Below are 23,661 nucleotides of genomic sequence, written 5' to 3'. Positions count from 1 at the left end.
TCTAGCTCCTTGGAGCTGATCAAACAAATCATCGATCCGAGGAAGTGGATACTTGTTCTTCACAGTCACCTTGTTCAGCTGTTTGTAGTCAATACACAACCTCAATGACCCATCCTTCTTTCTCACAAATAAAACAGGAGCGCCCCAAGGTGAAGTACTCGGACGTATGAAACCCTTGTCCAAAAGCTCCTGTAGTTGCTCCTTCAGCTCTTTCAATTCTGCTGGTGCCATCCTGTAAGGTGGCATGGATATGGGATTTGTACCCGGTACAATATCAATGCAAAACTCTATTTCCCTTCTTGGTGGCAACCCTGGAAGCTCCTCAGGGAAGACATCCATGAATTCTCTGACAACAGGAACATTTCCCATGCTGACACCTTCTACAGATGTATCTCTCACCAATGCCAAATACCCTTGGCATCCACGCCTCAACATTTTTCTAGCACTAATTGCTGACACCAAATTATATGGAGCCACGCTCTTGTCACCATCAAAGCTAAACTCTTCCACACCAGGTATGTGGAAATACACCTTTTTGTTCCTGCAGTCTAAAGTGGCATAGTGAGTTGACAACCAATCCATCCCCAGGATTACATCAAAATCCATTACTGGTAGAGGAACCAAGTCTGCTGGGAGGATCTTTCCATCCACTACCACTGGGCTACCCGGAAAAACCATATCTACATCTATGTTGTCACTAAGTGGGGTAGCTACTGATAAAGGGCACTCTAAAGTTGTAGGGTTTCTACCCAACCTCATGGCAAACACAGGGGAGACAAATGAGTGCGTAGCACCCGGATCTATCAAAACACGAGCCTCATAAGAATGCACTGTAAGAATACCGCCACAACCGCATTTGAAGCTTGAGCATCCCGGTGGGTCGTGGGTGAAAACTCGAGCTTGACCCTACCCCGAGTGGCGTAACTCGACATCGACTTCTACCTCGACCGCCTCCAAATCCACGCCCCTTGTCCTCGGCCTGTTGGCCATCGAATCGATCGCCGCCATGTTGGAAGCACCCGGATACAATTGTCGAGGAACATTCGCAACAGAACCCTGTGACCCCATCTGTGGCTCGCTGAACATGGGGCATTCCCTAGCAAAGTGACCTGATTGGCCACACCTGAAGCATACTCCTGATCCCATCAAACAAGGTCCTGAATGTCCTCTTCCACACTGTGCACAAGGTGCCAAGGAGGATCCTGAACTGCACCGTAATCTGTTGTACTCGAATCGTGACCACCGCTTGGATCCGCACTCAGTCTGAATCCTCGTGGTCTGTGTCTAAAACCACTTCTCTTGCTCCTACCCTTTCCTCTGTAATTACTCTGGCCACCACTATCCGGAGTACCCATTTGGGGAACACCTGAAGAACCCTCTGCTCTGTTTTTTTTTGCTCTTCCGCTGTCATCCACAGCATAGCTAATCTCAATCTGTCTGGCTCGATCAACCACCACATCAAAAGACTGACCAGACATCATGGCCAGGTTTGCATACCTCCTGTCAAGCCCCTTTAGGAACCTCTTCACCTTCATAGTTTCTGTAGCTACTGCTGTAGGGGCATATCTGCTCAATTCCAGAAATTCTATAGCATATTCATCTACAGACCTGCCATTCTGTCTTAGGGCCTCAAAGGCCCACTGTTTCTGATCTCTGAAACTTTCTGGCACAAACCGATTGATGAACAGTTCCACAAACTGAGCCCATGATAAACCCTCCATCCGGGGTAACACGTAGTCATTCATCCATTGTCTAGGCATAGGCCCCATGACATGCTGCATACACTCTATCGCCTTTCTATCACCAATCAGACTGCTCGCCGCTCGCAGGAATCCAAAAACCGGTATGCATCGTCTGACACATCATAAGTACCAGGCACCAACTTCTTAAAATTTATGATCTGTTTGTAAGGTTCCCCTCTTGGTGCGGTGGACTGCTGCTGCTGTGGAGGGTGTACCATATATTGCGCCATCATATCGATGGTTCTTTGCAGACCAGCTAGAGTAGCTGCCATGGGGTCCATGGGACCCTGTGCCATAAAAGACTGATCCTGTACTGGTGGTAGCTGCTCTTCTACTTGAGCAGCTCTAGGCCTCCTACCCCGCCTCCTCGGGGCAGGTGCCTCATCCTGTGCTGACACCTCGTCAGGCACATCTGGCTCTGGTGCAGTGGCAACTCTCCTGCTTCTACGCATTTTCCTGAAATTCAGCAGCATTAGCCCACAAAAATTCAAAACTGCTCATTACACAGCTCTATAGACTCATATTTACACACAATATATGAAGCAGAAACTAGAAGCAAGGACGACAATGCAAAACGAATGTCGACCCTATTTTTCCGCATGTGACTCCTATTAGACTATTCCCAACACTTAGACAATTTTTCCCTAAGAATCTGGAGCCTAAGCTCTGATACCACATTTGTCACGACCCAACCTATGGGCCGGACCGGCACTAGGACCTGGGCCAGCCTAAAGCCCCCGAGGCCCGTAGTAAGCCTAACTGTTCATTAACCCAACTCTAAGGCCCATTTGGGCCCAATTTCAAGAAAACAAACGGACAGAGTCCGGCCATAAAATGGACTTACCAACGTGGAGTTTTCCACTCACCCGACCTATAAACACAATATATAGTCAATTGGGGAGCTCAGCTCACCCTCCACATACTCATCAACATAATAATAAATGGGAGCTCAGCTCCCTCATCCAATCCATCAAACATGCATAGCATATTAAGTTTACAGGTCCCAAAATAATAATTTAGTTTACAGACCCAAATCAAATAAACATTTCTAACACATGCGGAAATTCTAAGATTTAACAAGTTTATACAAACAGTAATAATTGACCTGCGAGGGAGAAAGCAGGTTAACCTCAAAAAATATCCTCGTGTGGTCTGTAATAATTTTTGAACAGGTTTGATCGTTCGACTCAGAGAGTAAATTATCAATTTTAACAATAATCTCTATAAGTATCTAAAACTACTGCAACTTTGTGGAATGAAGTGCAACATCGCAATAAATTCACATCATAGCATCAAAAGGTAATTTGGAGCACTCACACACCTGTAGTATCAATCATAACATATGGGAGCCGATCCCTATCTGACTCTCTTAAATCCAACCCGATGCCGTAATTACTCAAGCTCGGACTTCCACTTAATAACCAAATCGAGGGTCCCAAATAATTACTCAAGCCGTGACTACCCCTCGAAGGATCGGGTCCCAGTGAATTACTCAAGCCGTGACTACCCCGTCCTATCCATAGTCCACACCACATCACACGCACGCCAACGCACGCACACTGCTCCAAATTACCACAACAACATCCATGGCACATCAACAGTTATGAATGCAACATAAATCGTGCCTAGAGTTTAACTACATAAATATATGCATATAAGTGATGCATGGGCATGCTTGAACATATAATAATATCGAAATTACAATTAAAATTAATATTCTACTCACAGACTTGACGGTGGTCACTGAGGCGGCTGGGCGGAGGAAGAAGGCTGTCCCGGCTCACCTGACAATTTTTATTACAATCATTTAATAAATTTGACTCAATACAAACAAAGAAAAAGACCAATACGTCCTAAGTCGTGCCGAAAATCCGGCAGAGTCTCCCCTATACCTAGGACCTACCCAACCTGCAAAAGGGCTCAAAATACACTTCTATACTCACAATCCATATATCCACAACTCAATCACATCACACAGCCCCTCCTGGGCCCATCAAATCAGTCATCCATCACAATACGCAAAATTTCAATTTAGTCCTTATTATTGATCATTTTTGCAAAAACTGCCCAAACAAGCTCTAAAAATTATAAAACTTTGCCCTGCGGTCCTTAGCAATATTATTAAGCTATTGCAAAAAGAATCATAATTTTCTAAGCTACCACGAATATTTTATGGATTTTTAATCCTATTTAAGCACTAGAAAATTACGAAAAAGCAAGGTTCGGGTTTACCTTTGCCAATTCCGACTTCGGGAACGCGCTCGGGACGTCTGAAAATGGGGGGCTAGCCAAAACCTCGGTCTAATTCGGAGACTTTTCCGGTAACGAGTCTGTCTCTCCGGAATTTCGCAGACCAGGTCAACTATCGAATTTCCGCGAATCGAGGATACCTACACGAAGCCCATAACACGGGGGTTAGTACATAAATTTTTCAGAATTTTCTAAGCTCATTAAATGCTCGGAAAAACACTGCGAAGTTCCGTGGGACCCACCGAAAAACGATGTCGGAAAAATTTGAAATTTATGTCGCCGCAAAGCTCTCGAAGAGTGGAGTGTGCTGGTAGCCTCGGTTTTCTCGTGGGATTCACGGTTTTCGAGAAATCTAGCCCAAAAGTCGAAATGGGCTAAAATCTTCCCGAGCAAAAATTGGACAAACCGCTTGATGGATTTCGGCGTTCTTGGTATCTATGGAAAGCTCTCGCCGAGTAGATGATTTTAGACACAAGACCCGGTCCAATTGGTGGCCGGATCGGCCGAATTTTGGCCGGGAAGTCCAACAGTCGCGCGCGCGCTGCGCGTCCTTTCCAAGGCCGTTTTCCGGCGTTCCAGGCGGCGGCCGGCCGTGGGGAAGGGCCGAGGTGGGGCGCCGGCTAGGTGGGGACGCAGGGGAGGCGGCGGCGCAGCAAGGGGAGGAGGGAGGAGAGAGAAAAGAGAGAGAGAAGGGGAGAGGGTCGTCGCGCGCGGGAGAGAGGAGAAAAAGAGAAGAAGACCGGTCCGATTCGATCGGTCCGATCCGGTCCGGTTCGATTCGGCCGGTTCGATTCGAAATACAAAATTTTGAATTTTTTTACTCTGCCTCGGGACCGAAAATGAGGTCCAAAAATTTCGAAAAAATTCCAGAAAACTCAGAAAAATACGTAGACTCCAAATATATTTTTAGTTTTGCCACGTGGTCTTTAAATAAATTTTTAAAAATCATTAAAGTTTATATTTTCGGAAAATCGAACCCGATTTTTAAAATCCGAAAAATCTCAAAAAAATTCCTAAAATTTAAATAAAATTAAAATACCAAAAATGCTTATAAAATTTAAAATTTTGGGGTGTTACAGCTATTTTGAGTTTATAATAATTACATTAATAATAATAAGTAATGAAATAAATAAAATATTGATAAATATATATAATGAATGTTATATTAATCAAAGTAATGTTTAATGTTGCAAGGGATAATATATATAAGAGTAAATTTAATAATTGTTAAATTAAATATTTATCTTAAAATTTATACATAATTAATTAAAGTATGACAAATAAGAGAAATTTAGCATAGTAAATTAATTTTATTATTTAAATGAATAATTTGTATATTAACTTTTATTTAATTTGTTTACTTTAATCCTGCGAGTTTTTATTTGTGATTTATATAATTTAATGGATTTATGAAAATTAATTCTTGTAACTAATTAATAATTAGTAGAATATATTAAAGAAAATGTTAATATGATGTAAGATTAAAAAAATTATAGGAAGAAAAAGTTTGAAAAGTTAATTTGAATTATGATTTTGTGGTGTAAAATATATGATAAATTTTAACAACATATATGAACTTATCTAGTTGTAACATTACAGTCTCTTAACTTAAAAATATAATATAAAACCTCATCAACTTTTATATTTTGCACAATAAAATCTCTCTAACATCTAATTGCTGATTTTTCAGTAAAACGCTAACCTGGATAGTTCCAACATAGAGTTTAGTTGATATTTCTCTTTTCTCTCTCAAGCCATATGTAAATTGAATCATTTTCTTTTTTCTAGATAGATTAATTTTTTTACGTGTAGAAAGAATAATTTTACACTTTGTATAAGAGATGAGAGATAAATATTGACAAAACACATGTAAAAGCTATTCACATTAGTTTCTAACTGAAAAATTAATAATTGAAAGTCAGAGGGATTTTACTGTATAAAATTTAAAAGTTTAGAAAGTTTTATATTAAATTTTAAAGTTGAAGGACTGTAGTCTTACAACTATATAAATTAATGAACGGTTGTTAAAATTTATTTGTAAAATATATTTTTATAAGTTATTTAAGGGAAAATTATTATTTTTGTTTGTGGATCAAATAAAACTAATTTGGGGGCATACTATGAATAGTTTGTTTAGAGGTGGCCATGGTGTTATTTGAAATTAAAATTGAATTGAAATAGACTCAAAATAATTAGATTTGGATTAATCAAAACTAAATTTGAATGGATTAACATTAATTGGTTGGATTTATTTTTATTTTAAATCAAAATATTATTAATATAAAAATTGATGATAATAAATGAAAATAATAACTATTGATTTTCCTTCAAAATGCAGAAAAAGACTTAATTGTTTTTCTTGTATTACCTTGAAAGAAATCAAGTAATTATATTCATTACATGAAAGTCTTGCATGATCCACTCATCATGAGTCGCCGCCATAGCTCCATCAAGCCATTACTGGGAAACTTAATGGAGTACCAAGAGAAAAATAGAGCTCTATAGATCGAAACCAATTAGAAAGACTAAACAAATGTCCTCAATGATAAACAAAGGCAAACAAGAATTCAAAACTAATTGCAACATTGATTCATGGATGGGCAAAGGGCATGAAGACAGAGAGTAAGAGGCTGCGGAATCTAAAAGAAACAACCTGCATCGTTTCTACCTTGAGGGTAACAATTTTCCAATCGATAAGCATCTCACTCACGCTATGCCCTCCTAATCACCGGCGAGGAAAGGAGAATAATAATAATAATAATAATAATAATTAAATTAATTTAAATATTTTTTAAATAATAATAATTAAATTAATAATAAATATAAATAATTAAAAATAAATTTTACTCAAATTTAAAACAATTTTAAATTTGAATAAATTAATTAAACACTACCCTACTCATTATCTTCCCGAACACACCACTTCTATGATAGAGGATAAGGAGGGTTTCGTCTACCCACTAAAGCAAAGGAGACGCTGAACGATAAATACAGCTGTCTGTTACCTCAGGACAAAGGCCCTAAAAAGTCGAATTAAATATTTTTTTACAAATTGAACGATTGCTAATCCACTCAATGAGCATATGATTAGACAACTGTTCTGTTTACATCCAAGACATTTCTTCAATGTTAAACCAACAAAAACCAAGGAAATTTTTACAGTAAACCAAAAAGCTATTTGCATATATAAACTAAACTCATCACTTAACATCGATATCAAGAATCCTGCCAGTGGGACTAGCTTTAGGGATGTTTATGTACAAGACTCCATCCTTAACCTCAGCTTTGATATTCTTAAACTCAATGTTCTCAGGCAATGCAATTCTACTGCTATACCTTCCATAGCTCTTGGCAGACCACTCTTCTTCTTCTTCTTCCCCAGTCTCTCCACCATTTACTTTCTTCTTCGGCACCTTCTCTGCTTTCACAACCAACATATTCTCCTCAACAAACACCTTCACATCCTCCTTGGTCATTCCAGGCATGTCAAACCTCATCTTGTACTCGCTTTCTCCCTCTTTTATTTCCCATGGTGTCCTTCCTCTGCCGTACCCACTTCCATTATTAGATGGTGGTGATGGCCACCCGCTGGAGTAGGTAAATGGGTCCTCCATCATTCTCTCCATCGTTTCCATCATCTGCTGCACTGTTCTGGCTGTTGGGAATCTGTCCCACAAACCTGCAAATCAAGGCAAACAGACACGATCAGCAAGTTAAATTTTTTTATGTATAGCTAAATTTGGATAATTGAGGGAGAAATGATAAATTACCTACTGGTGCAACAGGAACCACTCTTTTCTTGGGTTGCGTCTGTTGATGATGTTTGCTGGCCCTCTGCAGGTGGTCAAGATTGTCTCTGTTATCCGCTGCCATGACTTTGGTGCTATTGTTGTTCTTGTGGAGGGAATTAAAGCCGGCCCCATTTGTTTTCGAGAAGCAGAAGTTTCTTGATCCTCTATATGTGCTTCTTGAAGATAAAGGAAGAGAAAAGCTAAATTTTAACAGATCTTGAGACATGTTTGATATGTTCTTGTAATCAGAGAAAGATGTTTCGAGAGAATCGGTGGAATGGTAGATGAATTAGCAATATTTAAAGAGAAGCGTGGACATTTCTGGAGAGAGCATTTAGTGACGGGTAGGAATAGCAGGGGCAAGAGACCGTGGTGTTCTGGAAATCTCCAGAAATCCCTCTTGCTTGCTCCCTTTCTGATGTTGACCCATTTAGGCCACATATTGGACCAGGGCCTGCCTGGTAGTAGCTGGCTATATTGAATATTTTTAGCATGCGGTAGAGAGAGGCGTGCACCTGTCGGTTCAATTCAGTTTGATGTGGGCTTCCAAGGTCTGGCCGTGATCTTCATCCTATATAATTAATAAATCTAAAATGGGAAGATTTGAGGGTTAATTATTAAAATAATGGGGAAAAAATTATTTATTAAAATTTAAATCGTTCAATACAGGAGAAAACACTAATTAGCGTTTTCTTGGCGACTGAAATTACTCTCTTAAGGGAGAATTTGACATTGAAAACGTTAATTTAATTGGCCTTTTCTTAGTTACCATTAAAAATTCTTTGACTTTTTTTGCCTAATTTCCTACCATAAAAGAAAGTAAAATTTTCTAAACATTCTTCTTGGAAAATAGGGGAGAGTAGAATTTGGTTTAAATTGAAAAATTTAATCGAATCGAATTAATTCGATTTAATAGATTTGATTTTAAAATTTAATTGGTTCGATTTATTATTTTTAATAATTTTGATTAATCGGTTCGGTTCGATTATTTTCACAAAAAATAAAAAAAATTAAACCGAACCAAATCCTAAGATTTTTGAGTTTTGATTTCCATTTTTTTTGTTTTTATGTTTTTGTTATTTAGATTTAATGTTGAAAATATGAAATTTTATAAAATTCAGTTTGATGGATTTAAAATCGAACCGAACCGATATTTATCGATTTAGTTTGATTTTCTCTTATTAATCAATTTTATTCGATTTTTAAAAATTTTTATTTTCAATTTTTAATTTTTTCGGTTCGGTTTGGTTCTGAACCAAACCGACCATTCGTACGCTCCTATTGGAAATATTATCATACAGACGCACTTCATTTTCATTAGAACAAGAGGAAGAAGAGGAAAACGTAAATCCTATTACAATGTGTGTCCATCATTTTTCTAAATTTGAGACTTTACATGCCTCTAATTAATCATCAGTAAGCATTGGAAATACATATAACATTTCCATTGATAAACAGGCAGAAAGATGGACAATCCACAATATTATTGGTGGCTGTCCAAAGGAAATATCTCTTCCAGATTGCTAAACCCATCCCATGACAGCAAATAGTCCTCCACATTATCAATCCATTGCTGGTGAGAATTTTCCTGCAGGATTGATTCATCAATTCTTGAAGAAAATGATTCAAATTGATCGGTGCGTGGGGTTAAAACAGATCCTGCAGCATCCAAGTTTTTTTGGACTACTAAATTTGAATCCTGCCCTGAAGAGCAACGATGAACTACCGGATCATTTTCTATCCGTAGATTACCAATGGAACCTGAGTTATCATGCAATTTCAGCTCTTCCTTGGATGGTTCTGCAGGCTGCAGCCTACCTTCTTCCGTATCAAAATCCTTCCCTTTCTCAACAGGCTTGTGGGTATGGGGATCTATACCAAGGAGCTTTAGTTTCTTCTTGATTCTGGTATTCCATTGGTTTTTTATCTCATTATCTGTACGACCTGGGAAATGTGCAGCAATCTTGGACCACCTGCAGAATGATAATATAAAGTGTTTAAGAGAACATGGAATATATATTTCTCTCATGAATCATTTTCAGAGAACTACCTGTTACCCAAAAGAGAATGAAGTTCGATTATTTGATCTTCTTCTGCTTCTGTCAAGGCTCCCCTCTTGAGATCAGGCCTCAGATAATTCATCCATCTTAATCTGCAACTCTTTCCACACCTTAACAAGCCTACACAAACAAGAAATAGACATAAACAATCAAATGCTAAGAGCTAGATTATATATATATATATATATATATATACACACCTGCAAGTTTTGGGACAAGTCGCCAGCATTGAATCCCATTGTTGAGGATGAAATTCATGAGCTTTTGATCTTCTTCAATAGTCCATGGACCTACCTTCAATCCAACCTTCTCGCAGCAAGGTTGTCTTCCCATTGCAGAAAACTTAATTATTTTTCTACGAGAACATAAGACTACTCCACAAGAAAATGATAAAAGCGTGCTGCTTGTGATCATAAAAAAAGAAAGCACAAAGTCAAGCGAAGATTCCATGCCAGTTCATAAGCAAGATAAAAGAATAAAACCAATGCTTAGCAAGCATAAATCATCAATCTTAACAACTACATTTGAATGATTAGAATAACAGTAATTAAGTTTCTTCAAGGATCACTACTGAAATAAATGGAGAAAAAAGACGTGAGTCATTGTCATCATCTTTGTTGACAACTTTCTATTGGGACACTAAAGCCTTCACCTGTTGAAATTCTGATAAAGAAAGCAGATTAAGAAATGGCAAGATTCCATGGCCTGCTTTTCATTTTGGGCAGCTTTGTTTATGGGAGGCAAGGCAACTCTTTACTTTTTGCCTACTTGAGAGCATGTCTTCCACTCTTTTAATTTTCTATGCAGTATCCTTTTTCACCCATCATGTTTCCCGCAATTGGGATTTTGTGTTTCCTTTGCTGCTGCTAAAAAAAAAAAAATTCTTGAATTATCTATGTATATATAATCTTTTTTTTTTTGTCCTTTAATCAGTGGATCAAATTAAATCTAATTGGAACTTAAAATATTCCGCTGCTTATCAATTATCACCAAATTAACTTAAAAGAATATAATATATATATTTTATATTATTAATTATCAATAAAATTACATTTTTAATCATTTTTTATTTATGATTTATTATTAATAAAATAATAATTACAAATAATATATTATTAATAAAAATAATAATTATAAATCGGTATGGTTCCTATGCTACCACAAATTCGTTCCAAGAAATCATTAATGGGTTTTAATTTCAATTTTTACTGATTCAATTCCAATTCAATTTCAATTTTAAATTCAACTAGGCCATATCTAAATACTGTTGATTGTTTTGATAAAATAAATTATTTTTAAATATTTTTAATCAAATATTTAATTAAATAATTAATTATTTATTTTAAAATTAATTAAAAAATTAAAAAAATATACTGTTGATTGATTTGATAAAATAAATTATTTTTAAATATTTTTTAATCAAATATTTATTAAATAATTAATTATTTATTTTAAAATTAATTAATAAATTAAAAAAATATTTTAGGTTAAAAAGCCAAATCAAACATTTCGCATGTGAAAAAAAAAAATCCAAATAGCAATAAATGATCCTAGCAAAGCAATCATTTAATCCATCAGGCTAAAATAATAAATGATCTTTCAAAAAATATGGACATTTTTAGGTATATTTAATTAATTATATTATTTATAAATTAAGATAACAAAATTATTTTAATTAAAATAATAAGTATGTAATTTAATTTTTTATTTTTTTATATTTATTTAAATATAAATAATATAAAGTGTTTTAATTAATTTAATATAATAATACATTCATATTCCCCCTCCCCCCTCCCCTCTCCCCCCTCAGACCTTCTCTCTCTTCTCCTTTGCTCTTACTATTCACTGACATCTATTTTGCATGGAAAATTATCTCCAACTCTCTCGCCAACCCACTGTCACTGCCACGCCTACCCATAATTGGGCACCTCCACCTCCTCACTGACATGCCCCACCACACCTTCACCTGTTTCTGCAACAAGCTTGGCCGTTTAATTTATCTCCAACTTGGTCAAGTCCCCACCCTTGTCATCAACTCAGCTCACCTCACTCAACTCGTTCTCAAAACCCACGATCACGTCTTCGCCAACCGTCCCCAACTCCTCTCCGCTTGGTATCTCTCATTCGGCTGCTTCGACGTCACTTTCTCCCCTTAAGGTGCATGCTGGCGCTAAGCCAAAAAGATCTGCATCACCCAGTCACTCAGCTTGAAACGGGTCCAGTCGTATCAACTCGTTCGAGAGGAGGAGGTAAACCGCTTGTTCGCTGCTGTTTTAGCTCAGTCCGGGAAGGAAGTTGATATGAGCAAGCTAGTCTTCACTTTAGCAAACGACCAACTATGTAGGGTGGCGTTTGGGAAGAGGTTCATGGAGGGAGGAAAGGGGGAAGGTCAAAAGTAGGATAAATTTTAATAACTGTTTCTGAACTTATATAGTTATAACAATACAGTTTTTTAACTTTAAAATGTAACATAAAACTCCATAAACTTTAAAAAATTAATGTGAATGGCTCTCACATGGCGTTTAGTCAAATTTTCTCTATACTCTCTTATGCAAAGTGTAAAATTATTTTCTTTATGCATAAAAGATTATTCTGTCTATAGAGAGAAAAATTATTCAATTTATGAATGCTTTGAGAGAGAAAAGAAAAATATTGATTAAGCTCCATGCTAGAATTGTCCAGGTCAGCGTCTAACTGAAAAATTGATAATTGGAGATTAGGAGAATTTTACTGTGTATAATTTGAAAGTTGATGGGGTTTTATGTTACATTTTTAAGTTGAAGAACTACAATATTATAACTAGATAAGTTTAGGGACAGTTGTCAAAATTTATCCAGCAAAAGCACAATTTAGTGAATGTTTTGATAGAGACACAGGCCTTGTTTTGATAGAGATGAAGGAGCGAAAGCATGTAAATTGTTAGATTAGAACATTGAATTCAAAATTTTTCTTCTAGGATTTCATGCATCATGCCACATCCATTATGTGCCTAATTGATTTCAATATTCAATTGCATATTAAAACACTTTTAATATGTATTAGGATTTAAGTTTGCCATTTAAGATTTTTGAATTAACAAATTAATTCAATTGAACCCTAGTTTGAAAAAAGAATATGTGCACTAATCTTTTGATGTACTATAGATGTGATTGATACCTTTGGGAAGCACCTAGGACCCCAATAGTTGTCCCTCTAGCTTGTCCACACCAAGATCACCAATGGGCAGCTCCTAAATTAGCTTTTCAAGCCTTGTCAACCAATTATAAATTAAGAATTAACATTTAGAGAGATTATAGATGTGTATAGGACACTAGAAACAATTTCTAGCAATTTTAATTCAAAAGAATCTGGGCAATTCTCTTTGAATTGATGAGAGAAGATGAACAAGAAGAGAGGAGAGCTTTTGGGCAGCGGCACCTCTTTAGAAAAATCAGAATGTATTTTTATTCTTTCATTCTTTCTCTTTTATAATTAGGTCATCACTTAAAACCCTTGTCACATGTCATCACCTGATTACATCTTAATTTTAATTGACCTAATCACATTAAGCCAAGTGTCAAAGCTAAATTTAATCTTGACTTTGATTATCTTGCATGATAGGAAGACAAATGACAGACCATGATGTCATGTGTCACCATCTCATGATGCCCTGTGAAATGACCAAATTACCCTTGTGTTGTAATTTTGAGTTCTCAACCCAAAATAATTATTTCTCTTCTTCTAATCAATTTATATCAAATATAAATTAATTAATTAATTTCTATTAATTAATTTATATAATTAAATTCATATTTAAACACTTTAAATATAAATTTAACTTATAATATATATCCAATAATCTAGATTTGGTTTCAAGCCATGCTAAGGATTTTGCAATTTTATTGCAAACCAAACCTATTTAATTAATTAATTAAACTCTATAATTAATCAATTAAATCACATTTAACTTGGTGATTATCTTGTGTATGTGTGTGACTTACTAGGCTCATCACGAATTGGCAATGAGATATGATATTAACTCTTAATATCATCAGAACTCTTTCTTACCATAAATGATTTCTCTAAATCATTTTAGGCATCTAATAGATCATGGTTGACACCTAGCATAGCATACCATGGCCACCCAATCAGTAACAAGGAATACCTTAAATGAACCTATAATCATATGTTACTATGCACTAGAATCTCTCTGTTACAAAACCCCAATTCCAGCTAAAGTCATGGTTTATGTTAAACCCCATTTACTATGAATGTTATGTTCTCTTTTAATTCCAATTCTTGATTAAAAAGATTTTCTCATTAGAAACTCTTTTCTGATTAAATATGTCTGTCCTGGCCAGGAACTTAAAACATCAAGAACAATTAAATGAACATAGGATTTTATCCCTATTTGCTTAGGGTAACAGATTTCATCTTGATCAACACCTACCTCCATATATAACTAGTAGGAGACAACACATGCCCATATACCCATACACAGTACAAGTATAAAAGCAGTATAAAACTCAAACCACCTATATACAAGATAACTGTGTTATCTCAGGTCTAAAGATTATATACACTGATATGATATATGACAATGCATTGATAAGAGTAAACTCCATGTGCTTGTTATATGCGTCACTGGTTCGACCTACTTATCATGTATAAGTGCTTATCATGTTTGTTATATGATATGAGACTCACCATTCCATCTTATTTATATCTTATATAAATACCTTGAAAACAAACATGATTACAATCTTTCTGGATAAGTATGTCCTGTGTGAAGTATCATCGATTGTGAACCAATTTATGATACTTTGTGCTAGAAATACTGTCACTCATATTCTTAACAACTTAAGAATAGAATTTCTAACAAAATATCAATGGACATTTTCTATTACACATAAATACATTATGTAAATGGAAAAGTGAAATTGTATTTTATTAATAAAATATGTACAAGATACATACTAAATGATATGCTCTAGGGCATACTACTAACAATCTCCCACTAGCACTAGAGCCATTCATTACAATATCTTAGACCCATCTTCTGAAGATGTCGGTCTAACTGAGCTTGTGACATAGGCTTCGTGAATGGATCAGCTGAATTTTCAGCTGATGCTATTTTCTGCATGGCTACATCGCCTTGCCCAACTATCTCTCTGATAATGTGGTAGTGTCTTTCTATGTGTTTGAATTTTTGGTGAGACTAGAGTTTTTTTATCCAAACAGCCTCTTTTGCAGCATCTAATGCAGCAATGTACTCAGCCTCTGTAGTAGAATTTGTAGTCGTACTCTGTTTGAACTCTTCCAACTGACTGTACCTCCATTACAAATGAACACATACCCAGAGGTAGACTTTCTATCATCAATATCTGATTGGAAATTAGAATCAGTATAGCCATCCAATTTCAAGTCACTACCTCCATAAATCAAGAATAAATTCTTAGTTCTTCTCAAGTACTTAAGGATATTCTTGACAACTATCCAGTATTCCAAACCTGGATTGGATTGAAACCTACTAGTCAAACTAATAGCATGTGCGATATCCAACCTAGTACACATCATTGCATACATCAAACTTCCAATAGCCGAAGCATATGGAATCTTAGCCATTTTATCTCTTTCTTCAAGTGTCTTTGGAGACATATCTTTAAAAAGGTGGATACCATGTCTCATTGATAACAATTCTCTCTTGGAATCAAGCATGTTAAACCTCTTTAACACCTTTTCCAAGTATAGACTTTGGGATAAACTAATTATTCTTTTTGCTCTATCTCTATAGATGCGAATCCCAAGAATATAGGTTGCCTCTCTTAAGTCTTTCATGGAGAATGTATTTGACAACCATACCTTTACAGCTGTTAACATACCTATGTCATTACCCATCAACAAAATGTCATCCACATATAAGACAAAGAAAGTGATAGCACTATCACTAACCTTCTTATATACACATGGCTCATCCTCATTTTGATAAAACCAAATGACTTAATGGCTTCAGTAAACGGATATTCCAACTCCTTGAAGCTTGTTTCAACTCATAAATGGATCGCTTTAGTTTGCATACCTTGGAACCATCTTGGGATTCAAAAGCCCCTAAGTTGTTCCATGAAAATGTTTTCTTCAATGTATCCATTGAGAAAAGTTGCTTTGACATCCATCTGTCAAATCTTATAATCATAGTATGCAGCTATTGCTAATAGAATTCTAATTGATTTAAGCATGGCAACAGGCGAGAAAATCTCCTCATAGTCGATTCCTTGCCTTTGGTAAAACCCTTTCGCTACTAGCCTTGCTTTATAGGTCTCTACCTTTCCATCAGAATCAATTTTCTTCTTGAAAACTCATTTATTCCCTATAGGTACAATACCTTCAGGTGAGTCAACAAGATCCTAAACTTGATTCTTATACATGGAATCAATTTCGGATTTCATAGCATCAATCCATTTTGAAGAGTCTATATCTGATATAGCTTCTTTATAGGTAAGTGGATCATCTCCATTATCTACTTTTTCATGAGTAAACAACTCTTATTCTTCTTCATGAAGAAAATCATATCTCACTGATGGGTGAGATATCCTGGTTAATCTGCGAGGAATTACTGTAGATGTTTCATCAATAGGTGTAAGTTGACTAGATGGATCTATATCCATTTGATCTGTTGGTTGGTTAGAATTCTCCAATTCTAATTCTATTTGCCTTCCTTTGCCTCCTTCTTGAATAAACTGTTGTTCAAGAAATATGGCATCTCTACTTACCACAACCTTTTATGATGTAGGCAAATAAAAATAATACCAAAACTCTCTTTTGGATATCCAACAAATCGACCTTTTTCTGATCTGTTTTCCAATTTATCAGTGTTCAGCTTTTTGATATAAGCTGGACAGCTCCAAATCTTAACATGCTTAAGACTTGGTTTTCTTTCATGCCTTATCTCATAAGATGTAGAAGATACTGATTTTGATGAAATCCTATTCAGAATATGCAAAGCTGATTCTAATGCAAATCTCCAAAAAGAGATTGGCATATCAGTATAGCTCATCATGCTACGTACCATATCTAATATGGTACGATTTCTCCTTTCAGATACACCATTCAGCTGTGGCGTTCTTGAAGAAGTCAGCTGGAAAACAATGCCATGCTCTTTCAAGTATTCATCAAATTCAGTACTCAAGTATTTACCTCCATGATCTGATCGAAGAGCTTTAATACTTTTTCCTGTTCGATTTTTTACTTCAGATTTAAATTTTTTAAACTTTTCAAAAGGATTCATGTTTGTATTTTATCAAATACAAATACCCAAACCTTGATTTATCATCAGTAAAGTTAATAAAGTAATGAAAACCACCTCTAGCCATTTCTTTAAATGGACCATATACATCACTATGTATTAGCTCCAAAATATTTTTAGCTTTTAGTCCTTATCCACCAAAAGGTGATCTAGTCATTTTGCCTTGAAGACAGGATTCACAAGTTGGAGTAGGTTCAAAACCCAATGAGGATAAAATCTCCATTTTCGTTAATTTTGCAATCCTATCTTCTGCAACATGACCTAATCTTAAGTGCCAAATATATTTTGAACTTGAGTTGATTTTCACCATGGCATTGCATTCTTTTAGATTACTTGAATTCATTTTGTGTTTATCATTATTATCCAAATAATAAAGACCATCATGCATATAACCAGAGCCAACATATTTATTTTTAAAATAAATATTGTAAACATCATATGTGAACTGAAATTCATAACCATTTCTAGTCAAACTAGATATAGAAATGATGTTCTTAAAAGCATCAGGCACATACGAAATTTTATTCAAATACAAAATATGTCCACACATGTAAAAAGATTTAGATCCTATGGCTAAATCTTCAACAGTTGAGCCATCACCAATCCGGAGTCTAACATCTCAAGAACGCAAGCTGCTACTGTTTGCTAATTCCTGCATATCATAAAAAATATGAGAACTGACACCAGTATCTAAAACCCAAGTTGTAGATGAACTATGAGCATCATCAGCATCTAAATAACAAGATATAGACATACCTTCTGAAGGTGTATCCTTCTTGTCCTTCACAGAAGCAAGATACTCTGGGCAGTTCCTTTTCCAGTGCCCATCCTTCTGGCAATGGGAACACTTTCCTTTGCCTCCATTAACTTTGGTATTCCCTTTCTGTTTAGCTATCTTCTTGGAAGGACTACGAATTTGAGGTTTCTTTTTCTTATTGCCCTTCTTCTTATTGGACTTTCCAGCAAAAGAAGATGCAATCAAGGCTACCTCTTTTCCTTTATTGCCTGGCATATTTTTTTGTGCAATAACCAACATGTTAATTAAACCAGCCAAGGTGTATTCCTGCTTAGTCATATAGAAATTTGTCACAAAATTCCCCAATGACTCAGGTAGGGACTAAAGGATCAAATTCATCTGCAGTTGAAAATCCATGTTAAAGTCAAGATGTTCCAGCTACTCAATAAGCCGAATCATCTTGTGGACATGATCCCCAACATTCTGTCCCTCAAACATCCTCATGAGGAATAGCTATTTAGATATCTCATATCTAGCATTCTTGCTGTGCTCATCATACAACTCTTGCAGGTGAAGGAGGATCTCACTTGCATATTGCATATTTTCATGTTGCTTATGTAGCTCATTACTTATAGAAGCAAGCATGTAACACTTAGCTCTTATATCATGCTCCTTCCACTTATCCAAAGCTTCTTGTTCCTCTTCAGTGGCCTCTGGAGGTAAGGGACCAGGAACCTTTGAGTCTAGAACATATCCTATATGCTCAAGGTTCAGGACAAGTTTCAAATTTCTTAGCCAATCAAGAAGATTAAGTCCTGTCAACCTATTGTGATTAAGTATGCTCACAAGGATATTGGATGGTAATGGTTGTTGTGTGCTCATTATTATAAAAAGAATAACTGCAGAAAATAACTAGATTAATTAATAAATGTATTATGTAATTAAACAAAATAATTATGATTTTTTAATCAAATTGGTCATTCCACTAACTTAGCAAATCCTAAACTTACAAAGTAGGAAACGAAAATCCTAGTTGGATAAATTTTTAGTGGGTGATTGAATTCTTATAGTCTTATTGATCATCCTCAGGCACATCCATTATTGGAATTACAATAAACTATAAGTGAGCAACTCCTTGCACATCACATCTCATGTGTGATTCAATCCTTTACCTAGCCCCTAATGCTCAAAATCTCAGACACATCCATTATTGACTTATCTTGCATTAGTTAAGTTGATCCCATTGAGCCAGTAAACATGCAAATAATTTTAATATCCTCAGGCACATCCATTATTGGCCACCAAACCATTTACATATTTACAACATCTCATACTTAACAATTATTCTTAAGAAAATCTCTTAAATTAATTGCATCATATGCAAGTATTTAAAATTTCTTAAAATAATTGCCTCAATGGAGGACATGATATAATTATTTTAATTATACCATTTCTAACTTACCTCCTTGATCTTCTTGCAATCCAATTACACAGTAATCTTTGGCATATCAAGGCGAATTTACAAGAATATGGACTTTAAAGTCCTCAAATAAATGAAATTATAATCCAAAAATATTACAACCTTTATAATACATGCCACCAAAATAAATTAATTAATTTACAACCCAAAGAAAAATAAAAGAAATAAATCCAATCACATTGATTTTTTATTGTCCATGATCATCCATCAGGCATATTACCATTTAACAATTAAATAAAACATACATACTAAAATTAAATTGAATATCTCATATTCAACTAAAAAATTCAGATTTGAATATTACAACCTTTATAATACATGCCACCAAAATAAATTAATTAATTTATAACCCAAAGAAAAATAAAAGAAATAAATCCAATCACATTGGTTTTTTATTGTCCATGATCATCCATCATGCATATTACCATTTAACAATTAAATAAAACATACATACTAAAATTAAATTGAATACCTCATATTCAACTAAAAAATTCAGATTTGAATCTCATTCAACCAAATTTAAAAATTCATATTTGAATCTCATTCAAAACAAATTTAAAAATTCAAATTTGAATCTCATTTAACCAAATTTAAAATTTCAGATTTGAATTAAAATTTAATTGTGTGATTAAAACTCCTAATTAAACACTTTAATTAGTCATGAGATGAGCCTTAGATCATACAACAATTGCACATTCAAAACCCATATACCTTGCGCACAATTGTGGTGCTAAAACCATGCGCACCATGGAGCACAAACATGATGTTGCCACACTTTTCTTTGCAACCAGCAATGAATCAATCAACTTTTGATCAAATCACATAATTAAATCAGATATTAAACAATCTAAATGGCAAATATAGTAGCTCTGATACCAATTGAAGGAGCGGAAGCATATAAATTGTTAGATTAGAACATTGAATTTAAAATTTTTCTTCTAGGGTTTCATGCATCATGCCATATCCATTATGTGCCTAATTGATTTCAATATTCAATTGCATATTAAAACACTTTTAACATGTATTAGGATCTATGTTTTCCATTTAAGATTTTTGAAATAACAAATTAATTCAATTGAATCCTAGTTTAAAAGAAGAATATGTGTACTAACCTTTTGATGCACTGTAGATGTGATTGGTGCCTTTGGGAAGTACCTAGGACCCCAATAGTTGTCCCTCTAGCTTGTCCACACCAAGATCACCAATGGGCAACCCCTAAACCAGCTTCTCAAGTCTTGCCAACCAATTATAAATTAGGGATTTGCTTTTAGAGAGGTTGTAGATGTGTATAGGACACTAGAAACAATTTCTAGCAATTTTAATTCAAAGGAATTTAGGCAATTCTCTTTGAATTGATGAGAGAAGATGAACAAGAAGAGAGGAGAGCTTTTGGGTGGCGACACCTCTTTAAAAAAATTAGAATGTATTTTTATTCTTTCATTCTTTCCCTTTTATATTTAGGTAATCACTGAAAACTCTTGCCACATGTCATCACCTGATTGCATCTTAATTTTAATTGACCTAATCACATTAAGCCAAGTGTCAAAGCTAGATTTAATCTTGATTTTTATCATCTTGCATGATAGAAAGACAAATGAAAAACCATGATGCCATGTGTCACCATCTTAAGGTGCCACGTGTCACCATCTTAAGGTGCCACATGTCACCATGTGAAGTGATCAAATTACCCTTGTGTTATAATTTTGAGTTCTCAACCCAAAATAATTATTTCTCCTCTTCTAATCAGTTTATATCAAATATAAATTAATTAATTAATCTCTATTAATTAATTTCTCATAGTTAAATTCATATTTAAACACTTTAAATATAAATTTAATTTATACTATATATCCAATAACTTAGATTTGGTTTCAAACCATGCTAGGAACTTTGCAATCTTATTGCAAACTAAACATATTTAATTAATCAATTAAACTCTTTAATTAATCAATTAAATCACATTTAACTTCGTGATTATCTTGTGTATATATGTGACTTACTAGGCTCATCACTAATTGGCAATGAGATATGATATTAACTCTTAATATCATCAGAACTCTTTCTTACCATAAATGATTTCTCTAAATCATTTTAGGCATCTCATAGACCATGGTTGACACCTAGTATAGCATGCCATGGCCACCCAATCAGTAACAAGGAATACCTTAAATGAACTTATAATCATATGTTACCATGCACTAGAATCTCTCTGTTATAAAATCTCAATTCCAGCTGGAGTCATGGTTTATGTCAAACCCTATTTGCTATGAATGTTATGTTTTTTTTTTTTAATTTCAATTCTTGATTAAAAATATTTTCTCATCAGAAACTCTTTTCTAATTAAATCTGTCTGTCCTGACTAAGAACATGAAACATCAAGAACAATTAAATGAACATAGAATTTTATCCCTATTTACTTAGGGTAACAGATTCCATCTTGATCAACACTTACCTCCATGTATAACTCGTAGGAGCCAACACATGCCCATATACCCATACACAGTACAAGTATGAAAGCAGTATCAAACTCAAACCACCTATATACAAGATAACTGTGTTATCTCAGGTCTAAAGATTATATGCACTGATATGATATTTGACAATGCATTGACAAGAGTAAACTCCATGTGCTTATCATATGCATTACTGGTTCGGCCAACTTATCATGTATAAGTGCCTATTATGTTTGTTATATGGCATGAAACTCACCATTCCATCTTATTTATATCTCATATAAATACCTTGGAAACAAATATGATTACAATCTTTCTAGATAAGTCATGTTCTGTGTGAATTATCCTCGATTGTGAACCAATTTATGATACTTTGTGCTAGAAATACTGTCACTCGTATTCTTAACAACTTAAGAATAAAATTTCTAACAAAATATTAATGGACATTTTTTATTACACATAAATACATTATGTAAACGAAAAAGTGAAATTACCTTTTATTAATAAAATATGTACAAGATAAATACTAATGATATACTCTAGGGCATACTATTAACAAAAGACATAGGCCTTGTTTGCTGGGTTTTGCTTAGGTGATTTCTTTCTTAGGTGGGAGGAGGTCAAATCAGTAAGTAGGTACAAGAAGAGATTGATGAAGAGCTTGGAGGATCTAAGAGCAGTCTGTGATGAGATAATTGAGGAACACTTGAAGAGGAATAAGAACATTAGAAGGGAAAATGAATTTTGTGGATGTTTTGCTTAGGGTTCAGAAACGAAAGGATTTAGAGGTGCCCATTACTGATGATAATCTCAAAGCTCTGGTGCTGGTAAGTTATGATCAAGTCTTGATCATTAATTATGATAATCTTGATCCACATTTGAATTATTCTGCAATATTAGGTCACTTGGTTCGTGGGAGTGATGCAAGTTCTTGTCTTTTCTAATTTCAAAGTCCTCTTGTTTGTCCCTTTCCTGTATCTTCTATCATCGGGCTAAGTCTACTAGTGCTGTCGAAATTATTTCTAATTATTCATGTGTATTTTCACAGTAGAACACTTGTTTTCCTTCTCTTGAAACCATACAACACCTCCTTTGAACCATAGAGCCAATCCTCTTCAACTTACATGGCAACTGGACATGTTTGTTGCTGGAACTGATACATCATCTGCAACAATAGAATGGACATTGACAGAGCTAGCAAGGCATCCGAAATTCATGAAGAAAGTATAAGAAGTAGTCCGGAAGATTGCATCTGGGAAAGGAATGGTTGATGAGAGTCATCTCCAACACCTGCATTATATGAAAGCTGTGATAAAGGAAACAATGCGATTACATCCACCAGTCCCTCTGCTGGTTCCTCAAGAATCAATGGAGAAATGTGTTCCCGATGATTACCAAATACCTGCTAAAACTCGGGTTATAATAAACTCCTATGCTATTGGGAGGGATCCAAAATCATGAGACAATCCTCTGAACTACAATCCCGAAAGGTTTCTAGATAATGACATTTATGTCAAGGATCAAGATTTCAGGTTCCTACCCTTTGGGGAGGAAGGCGAGGTTGCCCTGGTTATACCTTTGGATTATCAACAATCGAGATTGCACTTGCTCGACTTCAGTATTATTTCGACTGGGCATTGCCTCATGGAGTTGAAGCTGACAATGTGGACCTCTCTGAGATTTTTGGGCTTGCCACGAGGAAGAAAACTGCACTTGTTCTTGTACCAACAGCAAATAAAGACTATCAGTTCCAAGGAGATGATTTTTAGCCGATACTGCAAACTCTTTTCAGGGAAAATGATGTTTAGTTTGGAGTTCAGACTCTCTTCTTGTATTTTTCTCATCATTGCAAGTCTAACAATAATCA

General features: G+C 35.0%; 2 protein-coding genes and 1 pseudogene across 2 annotated transcripts; 1 reads left to right on the top strand and 2 right to left on the bottom strand.

The window, feature by feature from the left end:
* Positions 1-7,013: 7,013 nt before the first annotated feature.
* On the bottom strand, positions 7,014-8,217 carry LOC110655479 (small heat shock protein, chloroplastic). The gene is made up of 2 exons (XM_021811789.2): positions 7,763-8,217; positions 7,014-7,671 (listed from the first exon to the last, which is right to left on the bottom strand). The coding sequence occupies exons 1-2, from the start codon at positions 8,007-8,009 to the stop codon at positions 7,193-7,195; spliced, it is 726 nt and encodes a 241-aa protein (XP_021667481.2). The 5' UTR covers positions 8,010-8,217; the 3' UTR covers positions 7,014-7,192.
* A 914-nt stretch (positions 8,218-9,131) lies between these two features.
* Positions 9,132-10,209, bottom strand: LOC110655480 (myb-related protein 315). Its single transcript, XM_021811790.2, has 3 exons — positions 10,044-10,209; positions 9,834-9,963; positions 9,132-9,756 (listed from the first exon to the last, which is right to left on the bottom strand). Exons 1-3 carry the CDS (start codon positions 10,174-10,176, stop codon positions 9,267-9,269), a joined length of 753 nt encoding a protein of 250 aa, XP_021667482.2. The 5' UTR covers positions 10,177-10,209; the 3' UTR covers positions 9,132-9,266.
* A 1,242-nt stretch (positions 10,210-11,451) lies between these two features.
* Positions 11,452-23,612, top strand: LOC110655400 (tryptamine 5-hydroxylase-like; annotated as a pseudogene).
* Positions 23,613-23,661: the final 49 nt, after the last annotated feature.

The sequence above is a fragment of the Hevea brasiliensis genome, chromosome 7, assembly GCF_030052815.1.
Source record: "Hevea brasiliensis isolate MT/VB/25A 57/8 chromosome 7, ASM3005281v1, whole genome shotgun sequence".
Taxonomy (NCBI): domain Eukaryota; kingdom Viridiplantae; phylum Streptophyta; class Magnoliopsida; order Malpighiales; family Euphorbiaceae; genus Hevea; species Hevea brasiliensis.
This window is presented reverse-complemented; position numbering and strand designations above follow the sequence as displayed.

Bases quoted from the DNA above. Each gene is read 5' to 3' on its own strand.
- LOC110655480 (XM_021811790.2), bottom strand. From the start codon at position 10,176: ATGGGAAGACAACCTTGCTGCGAGAAGGTTGGATTGAAGGTAGGTCCA. The intron at 9,964-10,043 runs GTGTGTATATAT...TTGTTTGTGTAG, and splicing joins ACTTGTCCCAAAACTTGCAG to GCTTGTTAAGGTGTGGAAAG. The intron at 9,757-9,833 runs GTAGTTCTCTGA...ATCATTCTGCAG, and splicing joins CATTCTCTTTTGGGTAACAG to GTGGTCCAAGATTGCTGCAC.
- LOC110655479 (XM_021811789.2), bottom strand. From the start codon at position 8,009: ATGTCTCAAGATCTGTTAAAATTTAGCTTTTCTCTTCCTTTATCTTCA. The intron at 7,672-7,762 runs GTAATTTATCAT...CTTGATTTGCAG, and splicing joins GGTTCCTGTTGCACCAGTAG to GTTTGTGGGACAGATTCCCA.